The sequence below is a fragment of the Gracilinanus agilis genome, chromosome 4 (assembly GCF_016433145.1).
Source record: "Gracilinanus agilis isolate LMUSP501 chromosome 4, AgileGrace, whole genome shotgun sequence".
Taxonomy (NCBI): domain Eukaryota; kingdom Metazoa; phylum Chordata; class Mammalia; order Didelphimorphia; family Didelphidae; genus Gracilinanus; species Gracilinanus agilis.
Window position 1 is genome coordinate 490413577 of NC_058133.1, and position 14079 is coordinate 490427655.

At 56.2% G+C, this 14079-nt stretch overlaps 1 protein-coding gene across 1 annotated transcript; it reads right to left on the reverse strand.

Annotated features, from left to right (window-relative positions):
- Positions 1-949: 949 nt before the first annotated feature.
- On the reverse strand, positions 950-3588 carry TLCD2 (TLC domain containing 2). Its single transcript, XM_044676330.1, has 4 exons — positions 3410-3588; positions 3232-3314; positions 3052-3134; positions 950-2019 (listed from the first exon to the last, which is right to left on the reverse strand). The coding sequence occupies exons 1-4, from the start codon at positions 3586-3588 to the stop codon at positions 1558-1560; spliced, it is 807 nt and encodes a 268-aa protein (XP_044532265.1). The 3' UTR covers positions 950-1557.
- Between the last annotated feature and the right edge of the window lie 10491 nt (positions 3589-14079).

The following is a 14079-nucleotide window of genomic DNA, read 5'->3' on the forward strand; positions in this document are numbered from 1 at the left end:
GATTCTCTCTTTTCCGGTTCTTATCCATCTTTGCCTTGCTATTTTTGTATATCTTTTTTGCCTCTCCATTCCTCTCCTGTCCTAAGCAGAAGTCAGCCTTGTATCAACCTTTTCTCTCCAATTATGGCAATCTCCTTCTAAAGTCTAGGTCTCTTCTCCTATTCCCCCCATTCCATTTTTGCCCTTGTTTCTGCCTGTTGTCTTCTGATGCCTCATATCTGTGTATCTCCCACTTCTCTCCCCACTTCTGCCTCTCTCAGTCGCTGTCTTTGTCTCTCCGTCTCCATTTCTGCCTCCCTCTTTGGCATTGCTTGTTTCTGTCTCCCTCTCTTTGTCTGTCTCTAGCCCTCTTTGTCTATGCCTCTTTCCCCATTTTGGTCCCTCTCAGTATCTGGGCCTGCCTCTATCTCTGTTCCTGCTTCAGGCTCTTTTTTGTCTCAGGCAATCACAGTTTCTCTCCTTCTCTTTCCCCCTTTCTGTTTGTCCCCCTTATTTAGTATCTCTTTCTCACTTCTTTCCCATCCGTCTATGTGTGTCCGGCTCTTTCACTCCCTTTGTCCTCCCTCCGGTATCTCGCTCCCTCTTTGTCTAGCTTTCAGTCCCCTCTTTTCTGTCCACGAGGAGGGCTGTCCCTTTTGATTGTAGCAGAGGAGTGACTGGAATCTGCCAAAGTTTCCCATAAGCCAGGAAATTTTCCTTGGAGGAAAATGGCCTCGTAAACATGAGGTCACTGAACATATATGACAAGGGACAGGCTATTACAGATGCTCAGAGGAAAAAAAAATGTTCCTTACCCCTCTATGGCTCCAAGGGCTCCTCTCCTCCCCTGCTTCCCTCCTTGGGAGCTTACCCTTTATAAGCAGAGCCTGGGTCTGCGTGGCCCCTGGTACCCAGTGGCTCTATCCTCTTTCCCAGTCCAAGTTGCAAGAAAAAGACTCTGATTCCAGACTTGGGAATTTCTATATTTTCTTTAAGGAGAGACAGGGATGGAGGATGATGGGAGAAGCAATTAGGGTTAGGGGTATACAATTTTCAGTGCAACTGAAAACAACAACAAACCAACAACCCGGAAATATAATTCTTGCCCAACATTCACTGGCTTCTAGATCACCCTGACCACTATTCCCATTGGTTACAGACAGCTGCCAAGGGATCGGCATCCATGGCCATGTTTCTGTCATGGCTATGGTTCCTCTTACCAGGCCCTTTCTATGCCTCTACCTGGACTGCTGCTGAAAGGCAAGAGGCCCTGTTTACTCTGGCACTTTCAACTGGCTTAATCCTTTCTGCCTCCATCTGCTGCGTTTTCCTCGTTACACTATTGCGGAGAATAACTGTCTCATAAAAAATAGTAAACATGAATGTTCCCACTTCAGCCATTAACCTCAGCACCAGGAATATGGGTGACGCCCCAGTCCTCCTCCTCTTCCTCCTCCAGGACCAAGAGAGCGAGAACAGGACCGGTGTGTTCTAGCGCCCGGACAATGAGGAGAGACCACCCTCCTTCCTGACCCCAACCTCATGGGCCCAGAGCATCCAGGAGACCGTGAGCCCAACTTAATCCTGCCGCTTGGGGGAGGCATCCTCTCTGTAGGGAAGCCTGGTGGCATCCCCACTCCCATGTCCCCAGTCGCTTTTGGCCTTCTTCTTTCTGGAGATGAAGAGCTGGGTCTGGACCCACAGGCCATCGCTCACCACCAGGTCGATGCCCAGCTTGATGCTCATGATGGTGATGGTGAAGAGCCCGACTCCCCAGAGGGCACTGAGGGCGAGGGGGAAGTGGTGATGCTGCCATAACAACAGCAGGCTCATCCATCCCAGAGGCAGGAGGCGGAATACCAGCAGGGTAGCCAGAGTGGCCCAGCTGGCCAGACCGAAGACCACGGTAGAGGTTTGGCCGGAGAGCAGAAGCAGTGTTCGGAAATGCAGGCAGGCCGAGTTGACCTCCAAAAGCAGAGGCACCACTGAGACACTCACACAATGGCCAGGCAGTACAGCCATGGCCAGGCAGCTCACCGACTAGGGGTCAGAGGACAGGGGTTAGGTGTGGGGCTCTCTACCCTGAGCCAGGCTTCCCAAGAGACTTCAGGCACTTGGTCCCCTCCACCATACACCCACACCTAACCCGGGTGACCAAGGGACATGAAATGATCTTTGTTGGAACGAGGAAGGTCTTAAACTAAGTCCTCCACATGTTCCTGACCCTCTCCTGTCCATTCACTGTCATTCTTTCTTAGCCTGTAGCTGTATTTGCACCCTCATCCCCAAATACCTTCCAAATCCCATTGTGGAGACGGACCGCTAGGTGGCTCAGTGGATGGAGAGCCAGGCCTGGAAATCTGCCCTCGACATTTCCCAGCTGTGTGACCCTGGACAAGTCACTTAACCCCCATTTCCTAGCTCTTACCATTCTTCTGCCTTGGAACCAATACACAGATGGGAAGTAAGGGTTTTAAAACAGGTTGTGGCTACAGGTGGAGCCAAGCTTCTGGTTTTGAGGGGCCCCAGGACAGCCGCAGAGTGTGAGAAAAGCTAGGTGGCATCAGGAGGCCTCCAGTGTCAAAGACTTAGTAAGAAGGTGGAGGACACAAACCAGATGGGAGGCCTTCACTTCTTGATTCTAAGACCTTTTGCAATCCCAGGTTCCCCTTCCCATTCCATGCTAGAAACTCAAAAAAAGAGAGAGACTTTAAACTTTTGATTCTGTTGGATCCAGGTGTAGGAATTTTGTTCTGTTAGGATCCTAGAAACAGTTCTGGAGCTGCCTCAGTGGGCAATAAGATCCCCATCACCCAGAGCTGGGGCTTAGGGGTCCCCACATGGGGCAACACTTTCCAAATGGCAGCATGGCTACAAGCTGAGCCAGAGCTCTGACCCAGAAGGGTCTCAGGATACATACACTAGCGGGGAGAGAAGCCCTGATGGAAGCAAGGGGCCCGGGGTCAGAGGCCTATGTGTGTGTGGAGAGACAGAAATGGGAGGGGAGGCAGCCTGGGCTCAGGCTGCCTCCATTCTCTTTCCAGGCCAACCCTACCCCACTCCCGGGCTCACCATGGCGTGGTGACAAAGCATCTGCCAGGACTGGCCAAATGTCTGATTCCACAGAAGATCCACCCCGTCTGCCAGGAAATAACCTGCAGGGGGGAAGGGGTATGTGTGTGGGAGTGGGGTGGGTGGGCGGGGAGGAGGCACGAAGGGCCGCCCCGTGGCACCACGCGCCCCCCTACTCACCGATGGACAGTGAGACCAGAGCGACCGTCCTGGGGGGGCAGCTGTGGGTGAAATCCGCCACCAGATGTGAGTAGTGGGCCATCCTGGGGGGTCGGGGAGCAGAAGGTCAGTGCCTGAGCCCCCGTCGCCCCCTCGGCTCTCCCCGGGACCCCGCTCCAGTCTCCCGCACCCTGCGCACCAGAGCAGTGCCCCGGCCCCAGACAGCAGGCTGTGCACGAAGGAAGCGCAGATATTTCTCCAAGTCCAGCGGTCCTGGGGAGCGGCGAGGCGCGGGCTGGGGAGCAACTCGAGGCCCCGATGCAGCCCTCGAAACGCTGCGAACGACGCTCCCGCCGCTGCCAGTTCAGCCAGCGCCATCGCTCCGGTTCGGGTTCGGCTTCGGAGCTTTCCCGGTCCGGCTGCCAAACCTCGAACCTTGGGTAAAGCGTCTGGAGCCTTGGCCACGCCCCCACGCGCTGATCTACGTCCCCATTGGCGCGCCCGCCGGGTGCCCGCCTCCGTAACCACGGCAACCGGCCGGGCCCCGCCCTCGCATGGTCCCAGCAGGGGGTTCCCACGTGCACCCTCTCGCTTTCTGGGGGCTCCGAGCCTCCTGGCGCCTTCACTCGGAGTTTGGAACGGCTCGCCTCGGGCGGGGCTGCCAGCTGAAAGGGCCTCCGTGGCCCCCAGGCCCTCCACGGGCCAAGGGGGCCCCGCCTCTGCACCTTTCACTCGGTTCCCTTCGCTGCCACCCCCACTCCTAGCTTCAACCTTTCCCTAGTTTAGTTTTCCCTGCCAGGCCTCCAAGGCAGAGGCGGGGTGCACCCTGCACCCAAGACACCTGAGGCTCGCCCCCTCCCTCGGGTCAAGACCCCTTCTTCAGACGGAGAGGGAGTTGGGGAGGAAGGACCAGGGCCGACTTTTTGTTTTTTTCTAAAACCCTTCCCTTCCGTCTTCGAATCAAAACTGTGCACGGTTCCAAGGTAGAAGAGCCCTAAGGGCGAGGCGATGGGGGTTAAGAGACTTGGCCAGGTTCAGGCCCCTAGAAAGCATTCGAGGACAAATTTGAATCCAGGACCTCCTGTCTCCATCCACAGAATAACCTAGCTGCTCCCCAGGATCAACTTCTAAGAGACCTCACACCCTCCTCTCACCCCTTATTTTGGCACTATAAAGTTTGGTGTAGGGGGATGGAGTGAAGGCCTGAGTTCAAATCCAGCCTCAGACACTTTACTGGTATGTACCATTTAACCTGTGCCTCAGTTTCTTCATCTGTACAAGGGGTTAACAACACCTACTCCTCAGGATCAATGTGAGAATTAAGTAAAATATGTCAAGTGCTTTGCAAACACTAAAGCTCTCTATAAATGCCATACTGCAAAGATAATGATGATGATGGCTTGGCTGCCCTGGTTCTGAGTGCACAGAGAGCCCCACGCAGAACAAAAGCCTGCACAGATGTTACTCCAGGTCACAGGAGAAGGCAGAATTCCCCATCACACCTCATCCTTCCAGAGGCTGACCAAGCTGCTAAAGCCAGAGGCGAAAAGGGATGGAAGCATTCTCGGCCCTCTAAAGAAGTGTGTGGGGGTTGCAAAGGGGACAAATCTAGTCTTCACAGATTCAGGGCACTTAAAATCATAGAACGGAGTCCCCTCTGCTAGAGGAGACAGAGCCTCCATTCCCCACAAACCAGCAGGAATGGGAAGGGGCAGCAGGGGTCTTCAGGGTCCGGCTAAGTTGCTTTTGCTCCAAGCCCTTTGGTGGAGGCAGAGCAGGGACTCTGGGAGTCAGTGGTGGTTTGTTTCATGAGCTGGTACCAAGAAAAAATGCCGACTCCTACACGCTCTCCCTGGCCTTCACCAAGGTCTGGCCTCTTTCCACAAACACCTTTTGCCCGGCTGACTTCATGAGTTCTTTCCTCATACAAGGCCTTGAGTGCTTGCTTGCACATAGATAAAACATGCTTGGGGGGGAAACCCCACAGAATGATTTTCCCCAGCCCACAGAGACAAGCCCTGCCCCTTGTGGGGTTCAAGGATGGCTGCTTCTGCTCCTTCCATACCCAAGTTTGCCCTGTTTATAGGCAGCCCCCTGCCCCTACTCCCCATCTGCTCACAGCCTGCCATCTGGCAGGCGACTTCCATATCTACATCTAGGACCAGTTTCTAGGGCTGGATGGCTTCATCCCCAGGCAGGAGTCACCCACTCCCTGGGGTACCCCACCACATCCCTCCCTCCTTGGGTATCTGTGTGGCAAGGTTGATATGAACTAGCAAATGAGGACGACTGGGAAAAGGGTATCTCCTTGGGACGGGCAAGGCCATGAAAGTTTTCTCTGATGGGACTGAGAAGCAAAGTCCCACAAGTGAACAGAATAAGGCTAGTTGACCAGACCCAGCTTTTAGAGTAGGCCTCCCTTCCTTCTCACTCTGACCCATTCACCCAGACCCCTCAAAATCTCAGGATCCCCACCATTCAGGAAAGGGACTAGGGCAAGTAAATCTCCCTGTCATTAACCCTCTGGGGCCTTGGAGCTGGAGGAAATTCATCCCAGCCTCCCACTCCACTCTTGACCTTCCTGGAACCACTGTGAAGTAGATTCCTTTAGCTTTTGCACCTGACCTTCCACCATCACAATTTGAAATCTGGGCCACCAAAAAATTGAGTAAAGACTAAAATCAGGCCAGGGATAGACTGGGTTGGGTCTGTGGCCAGTAGGCCCAGCCTGCCTTCTGCCCATGGTGGTTCCTTCTTCATCTTAGTCTCTCTGATGTTGGGAGAGTCCTAGCGCCCCAGCATACTGGTGAAGGGAGCTCTTGACATTTAAGGCCTACTTTTCTTCATTCTGGGAATCCCACACTATGTGGGGAGCAAGGAGAGTAGCAGTAGGCCACAGCGGCCACTCCAGGTCCCTGCTGAGAAATGTAGTCTTTTTCCTGGTTTGGGGATAGGTTAATTGGTCAAAGAAGAACAATGAGTTCTCCCACAGTACCCTCCTCCCAGCAGCCCTTACAGTGATAGCGGCAGCAGTCCAGAATACCTTAAGCATCTTCCCTCCCCCTCCACTCCCCACCTGCCCCTGGAAAGGTTCTAGGGATTAAGATTATGGGAGAGATAAGGGTTCAGAGTGCACACATGACCAGAAACAGTCCTCTAAATTTACGAAGAATGCTTTCTTGCCTGATACTTTCCCATTTCATTTTATTCATCCCAGCCTCAGTTTTCTTGGAGTCCTGGGTCCCTCCCCTCCCTCCCTTCCCATCCCCTTCATGAAGTTGAACAGGGAACTAATCCTAGCAGGGATGAGAGATCAGCCAGGACTAGAAGCCCAGAGCAACCCTGAATGTAGGCTCTGAAGGAAAGCTGGATCTCTCTTCCCTTTATAAATAAACCTGCTCTGTGTTCACACGGAGGTCAGCAGGACTGACCGGGACAAGGAAAACCGCCAGAAACACAAAGGTCAACCAGCAAGTGTTTATTAACCATCTCCTGTGAGAGGGATACAAGGATGGAAAGCCAACAAACAGTCCCTACCCTCAATGAGTTTACACTCTCCAGGGGGTGGGGCAGAGAAGCAAGGAGTAATAAGTAAGGCAGAAAGAGCTGCTAACTGTGGGGAACCCCACTGATGGCAAACTGAGAAGCAGAGGGAAGGAAGCCTTGGAGCTAAGCAAGGCTGAGCCCTTCTTTCTACAGAGGAGCAGGGATGTCCTAGGGGGGCTAGCCCAATACGCTAGCCTCTAGCTTCCTGACCTGAGGAGGCAGCAGGAGGGGGCACCTGAGGGGCTCTGCCAGAAGCTAGGGATTCTAGGAGGCAGGCGAGGAGGGAGACAATTCCAGGCTTCAGGGGCCACCTGTACAAAGGCAGGAGATGGCAGGTTATGTGCACAGAACAGGTAGCGGGCGAGTTTTACTGGAACAGACTGTTCAGGAAGGGGAGTAAATAGGAAATAAGAGTCTTCTACAGCAAGGGGGGTGGGGTGGAAGGGTAGAAAAGTCAGAGATGTCCCTCCCTTCGTGGTTCTGGTCATATGAAGGCCTTGCAGGGGGGAAGATAGCAAAGCGTCCCTTCCATAGCCCTGGGCCCTTGGGCCCCCTCCCTCCCACTGCCCAGTTTCTGGGGTTATGCTGGAGGAAGCCACCCTCCCACCCCAGGGTGACTCTGCTCCCCTCCCCCCCACCCCCTGGGGCCTTTCACCTTCTAGATGGCAGGGCGGCGCCTCTTCCTCGTCCTCGAAGACAGGAGCAGAGCTCAGCAGTTCTTCAACTGGCAGCTTTAGCTGGGACAAGACATAAAGCTCGCCACTGAAGAACTGCTGTGGCTCGGCCAGGAGTGTGTGGGGGCACAGGATCCTGGGGAGTGGAGGGAGGAGGGGGGAGAAGAGGGAAGAAGCTGGTCAGAGCCATCCTGGGGCACTAATTGCCAGGCAGGGCCACGGTCCAGTTGCTACCATCACACCGTTTCGAGGCCTTTCCCCACCACATCATAGCCCCAGCCCATGGGAGGCCTTTACACTACAGGGGAAAAAAGAACCAAACAAACCAACAGGCAGAATTGAGCTCAGCAGCACCTCCAACAAGCTGGCCCTGGAACCACACCCAGGGAGTCCCAGAAGAGGGGCGCAGCCGGGCCAGGACCTCTTCTACACTCTTGATTGGGGCCCTGGGGGCCAGTGCCTGGCAGCTGCCCAGCTACTGGGTGAGACAGGCTCTTTGGACCCAGTGGTCAGCCCAGGGAGCTCTTCCTGGGAAGTTCAGCTGGGTCTGGAAGGAGGGTGGCAGGGGCCTAGAGGAAGGGGAAAGTGTTGGGGATTGGGGGAGCAGAGTGCAAGGCTTTGGGAAGAAGACAGCAGGGGAAGAGTAGGGATCTGAAAGAGAGGGTGACTCAGGCTAGGGGCCTGAGCAGAGAGCAGCAGGGGGCGGGTGGCTGGGCAGGTTCCCCAGGCCTCTTGGATGCCAGGCATTCCGCTTGCGCATTCCGGGTACATCTGGTATGAATTCCAGGCTGTCTGCCGGCCCCTCCGTGTCTGAACTTTGTTCCAAGTCCCAGGCCCCGCCCCCGAGGCTCCAACGCATGAATCAGCAGGAAAAGCCACGGCCCTGCAGCATGGCCCAGGGAGGGGGCTGGGGGTGTGGCTGGGACCCAGGAGTTGGGGGGGGCCCCGGGCCCTTGCCTGCCTCAGGCCAAGGGGATCAGTCCCTCCCAGGCTGTGGGGCTCTTGCTCCCAACCCAAAGTGCCCAGCAAAATTCTGCTCCCCTGGGCAGAAAGAAGGGCATGTAGCCAAGGGCCCAGGGTAAATCCGGCACTTCCACTCTCCAGAAAAAGAGCCTTAAGAATGTGCCCTCTGTACCAAGCTCTCAGTCGCCCCCTCCCCCAGCCTTTCAGCCCACAAGGCTCTGCTCCTGCCAGTCCTGAGCCAGGCAGGTGCCCTTGGCAGAAAGGCAGGACCAGGGCACTAACCCTCTGACCAGTTACTCTATCACCCCCTTGGCACCCTGACAGCTCTGAGGACAAGCCATGGTGGCAGCTGGAGTCAGGGACTGGGACTTAAGGGTGGGGGAAGATAGCAGGGAGGCCACCAGGAGAGGCCAATAGTAGGGGGAGTGGAGGGAGGAGAAAAGAGGAGAGGAGGCGGGGAAGGGAGCCCAGTGATGACTAACTCAGACCGCCCCACCCAGCCAGCCGGCTTCCCGGGCGGTCAGGGCCGGGCCTGGGTTGGGGGCCGCTCACACGGGCGGGGCAGGGGGGAGGTGCAGAGGTGACCTTCCCAAGGCTCTAGCCCGCCGGGCCAGGGAAGGGGCGAAGGGGGAGGGGAGAGAGAGTTTCTAGGCCCCCCCACCCCCAAATGAAACCTTAGCCTGGGAGTTGCATAAGACCCCGCGCCGCCGCCCCTAACTACCCCCCTCCTTTACAGAAGGTTCCCCTTACTCCACCCCCCCAGAGGAGGGGCCGTCCCGTCAAGCGACCCCTCCCCGGACAGGGGACGGACTCGGGACCTCGGCCGAGCCTGCGCTAGGAAAGGAGGGAGGCAGAGCGAGACGACCCGCCCGCCCCATTCCGCCCGGTCTGGTCTGTGAACTTACCCCGGGCCGGACGCCACGCCGGCTTCCCCGGTCCTAGACCCAGGACCCTGGTCTGCGCTTGGCCAGCGGCAGGGCCGCCCCGGCCCCCTAGCACCGTCCGATGGACCTGAATCTTCTCCCAAACCCACCCTCCCCCGGCGAAGTCCTCCTGGCCAGCGTCCCCCGTATTGGACTTGGGTTGACGCCCCTCTGCCGGGGCGGGCACCCACCCACCTCGCCGCCCTCTCTTTGGCCGGAGTGCAGGGTGTGGCCGTCGGACCCCACAGCCCACCCGGACCCCGCTCCCGGCGCGGCCCCCACGGCTCACACCCACCTGGTCTCGGGCGGGGGCGCGGGAGCCCGAGCGCTGGCTGGGGGGGAGGGAAAGCTGGACTGGGAGGGAGCCGGTCCCACGCGTCCGCTCCCCTCGGCCGGCGCCACCGTCTCTCCCCAGCGCCCAGCACACACCGGCTCCAGCCTCCGATCAGCTGGCGGCGTCGTGACGCACGACACCCGGTTGCAGAGCCCCTAGCCAATCACCGCTCACCGAGGGTGAGCGTGGCCACGCCCAGGGCATCCCAGTCCCGCCCTTATCCCCGCCTCCCTGGCCGTTTCAGCTCTGATTGACACCGAGGTCACCCCCTTCCTTCCGAGCAAAGCGGCTTAGAACCAAGCCTCCCAACTCACGAAATGGCCAATAAGTGCAAAGACCCTCACCTAGCCTTCATCTCAAGCTTCTTGTTTTGATTGGCGTCTCGCAAAGCCAATCAGCTACTTAGAGATGAAGAGAAAAAAAAGTGATGCTGGGCGCAGTGCATGCCGGCCCGCGTAGTTCTCCCGCTGGCACTACAGTTCCCAGCATCCCAGGCGCTCTGTGAGTTGGCATTTTTAAACTCAGCCCGGATCTCAGCTTAGGAAAGTCCTTAAAGGGCCAGCGCCCCTCCCCCAGGGGGAAAAGCCTACTTCCCTTAGACGGGCCCCACAAGAGTGGGCTAAGGTGGCGAAGCAGGCGGGGATTCCTATCCGGTCGTCTCCGTGTGTGGAGGAGGGGGAAGGAGGAGTTGGGGCCAGAGCTCCTCTAAGGAAGAGGTAGCTATAGCTAAAAACTAGAGGCCCAGACACATGGAGGGAGAAGAACTCGTGCCCCAAGGCAGCCAGAGCCGAGATCGTGTGGAGCCCCGGGGTGGGCATGGTCAGGCCTCGTGACGAACCCAAACTTCGGAGGGAGGTTCCCCTCTAAACGTGTTCATCAGTTATTCCCAGGGGGAGCCTGCACAGCCGGCTCATTAATTTCATGGGGTGGGGCCAGCGAAGGGCAAGGATGTGGCCAGGATCCTCTCCTGCTGGCTGTCGCCGCCGGGAGGTGTGAGGGGTGGGCACAGAGAGGAGGGCTCAATCCTTCCGCGGTTTTGGTTTCGAATCTCTTCCCGGCTCTGCCCCAGGCCCTGCAACAACTGAACTCCAAACCTTCCCCCTGGATGGCCCCTAAGGAGATGCTTCAGCTCAGCCCTCAGATGGGTGGGGGCGGCTTCCTGCTACAAACCTGGGAACTAGTGGAGTTGAAGGGGGGCTGATTTCCCCCACCTCCTCACCCCTCCCTAGCTTCAAAAAGGAAAAGAAAAAAAACAAAAAACCACTTGCTCTTAACTCAGGTTAGGGGCTGTTGCAAAGGTGGAGACCAATAAGGAAACAGTTTCTTCTCCAGGGACCAATCAGAGTCCAGAGTGGGAAGGGATGGGCAAACTTAGCTGAACCCAATGACTTGGCAAAAGGGACTCGGAGTCGATGACTTTACAGGTTATTTAAAGGGACATACCTGGAGGAGGGGGAGAGGGAAGAACTGATTGTGCAGCCAGGGGTAAAAGGCTAATGACTTAGGGCTGGAAAGGATTTAAGGGTTCTACCTTCTTTTACAGATGAGGAAACTGAGGCATAGAGACATCGGTGGAACATATAGAGTTGAAAGAGACATGAGAGGCCTTTGGTTTTACCCCCTCATTTTACACATTAGGAAACTGAGGCTTGAGTGATAACTTGCACAGGGTCCCTCAGCTTAAACTCTGGCTATCCTTTCTCCTGGCCCAGGTTTCTTTGCACTGTCGGGTAGGTTCTTCCAGTTCCAGGGAAAGAAGAGCCTTCACGTTTCCTTCAGTTAAGGCTGGGCTTGAGAGGAAGACAGAGGGAAGATACGGTTTCCTAATCTGTCAAACGAGGGGGTTGGACCAGCTCTCAGGTCTCTTTTCAGCTCTGAGATTCTATGCCTGTTAGGCTGGGCAGAAGAAGCTTGTCCCTTTAAGGACTTCCTTAAACTTCCTGCTTTTAGCCCCAGTAACAGCTGATTGCTGGAAAGTGAGTGACCTCCGGACGAATCAGCTGTTTCCACATCCCTCCCCCACCTCCAGCATCCCAACCTCCCCCCTCCGGCACACGTGACAGCCCCTTGGGAAAGGGAGGTGGAGAAGAGCTGGACCCAGAATCACCCACCCCTTTTCCTTTCCTCCCCTGGATTGCCGGACCGAGGGCTGCATCTCTCTCCTCCGCCGGGAAGGGGGAGGTCTCTCGGTCCATCCCTAGGAGCCCCAGAGCTGGAGGATGGAATGAGAGGCATTTCCTGTCAGTGCTGTCAGTAGAGACCCGCCCACCCCAGGGAGGGGAAGGAGAAGCTGGGGCCAAGAAGAGAGGTGATGTGGGAGGGGGAGTTGGTATGGAGCAAGAGGAGCCTAGGAGGAACCTATGCCAAAAGGGGAGAAAAGTGGCTTTGGGGGAGAATACCCTGGACTAGAAAAGGAACCCTAGGACCCTAGGTTGTATCCCCTAACCCTGGTGAGGCTCTGCAGGGGATGGCTGGTCTATGGGTCCTTCCTTGGGATTGTAGCCCATTTTGACTTTGGTCTTACCTTCAAGAGCTTCCAGTCTTCAGGAAAATGCCCCACTTTGGTTTCTACCACTGTAAATGCTCCTGCCCCAGCCTAGTACTCTATCAAAGATATGGGCTAATGTCTATTCTTCCAATGGCTGTAGGTATTAATATACTTTATTATTAGTTGTAGATTCCAGGTTCCTTCCCCACCCCAACTTCATTTCCAAGAGCTTTTGCTGGAAGGCTCTATAAGGAGGCCCAGGTAAATACCCTGTCCTTGGAAGATTGGCTCCACCCAGCCCTTGGCAGAGAGTCGGGGTCATTCTAGGACAAATGTAGTGTAAATTCCTGGGACCTCATACTGATTGGAGGTCCAGGTACTGGGAAGTGGGAGAGATAAAGGACGAGCTGTTTTTCACCAAAAGTCTCCTCTCCAGTCTCTCTCATCTTGGAACCCAGGGTATCACTGAACCCCAATACAGGAGTGCTTCTCCCCCATTCCTCTCCAAACTGGGCAGGCACCTCTTTTTTACGATCTCCCTCCTCCCCTCTTCTCCAGCCAATAAGAACTAATCCCACCCATTATGGGGCCATTGCTGGGGCTGCTGCTTTAGTCTCGGGCAGGTCAACACGTGACCTACATGGGGCCTGCGGGCAGGGAGTGTGACAGCTATTCTCAACTTTCCTAATCTGGGGTGTTTTTTTGAGTTTTTTTTTGTTGTTTTTTTTTTTGGCTCAGGGGTAGGGCGGGGTGGGGGAGAATGTCTTTTAAGGGAATAGGACTAGAGGATTTTTCAGGGGCGAGGCTCCGAGATTTGGGGTCCTTTGGAAGCAGCAAGGAGCTTCCTCAAGATATTTCCAGGTATTTCAAGGTTGGAGAATGGGGCCTGAATGGGGGTGGGGGGTAAGGGGGGGGGGGGGGTATGCGGATAGTCTCGGGCCACCCTTGCAGTACAAGATATCTCCACTAGAGGGCACTACACCCTAAGATTTGGATAAAGTGGGAAGCCAGCTACCCAATCTAGGCCAGTGGAGGGAGCAAAACCTGAAGGGCTTGTTCAAAGTTTCATAAATTGTGAACATGATCGTGGTAGGACCGGCTAAGAAGGCTCCCAGTTAAAGCGCCAGCAGAGGAGAGGCAATGTTTTTGAATAGTGCGACTTCCTGCCCCTTACTGACTATCACTTTGGCCAGGGGGGGCTGACTTCTCTTCTAGGAACTAGGAAAGGAAGTTGAAATCAGATGTGACACTGGCCCAAGTCAAGAGCCCTCCCTCCCCGTGGGCACCTCCTTTGGAGACGTTCCTTCGTCGAACGCAGAAGTGTGGCAGCTTGGGCATATGCCCTTGATCAGATGACCAAGGCTGCCTCCTGCGGTTCAGACCTTTGAACGCAGGGCCCTTCTAGCTGACCATGCAATGTCCTGGCATTTCCTGGCAAGGTCATTTCTACACTGACCGGTGCAGCTCTCCCTCTTCCCTCCGGTCTCTGCCGGAGCATGCTCATGTCACAAGTGGAGGAACTGAGGCAGGCCTCGATGCCCAGGGCGCCTGTTCCCCAGGATCATCGGTTAGAGTGGTCAGAGGATCTGGGCAACACCCCAAGGAGGAGAAGAGGGCTTCCTGACCCTCCCCGCAGGACTCCCGAGGCCTGGAGACCCTCGGTCGCCACGGGTTCCTCCGGCACGTGCATGGGTTTGGAACTGGGGTGGAGGTCTAAGGGGCCCAAAGAAATCCGGTGACCGCAAGGTCAGAAGACCGCCAGGGTCCACGGGCCCGGGAGCCAGAGAGAAGAGAACTGAAATGGGACTGAGCGCTTGAGGGGGATGGGCTCACAGTCGGGCGGGAAGCGAAAGCCTAGGGGGCGGGGCGTTCTGGAGGTCCCACCCTCAAGGTAGCGGGCGCGGGAAGGAGGGCTAGCTGGGCGAGCGCCCCGCCCTCTCC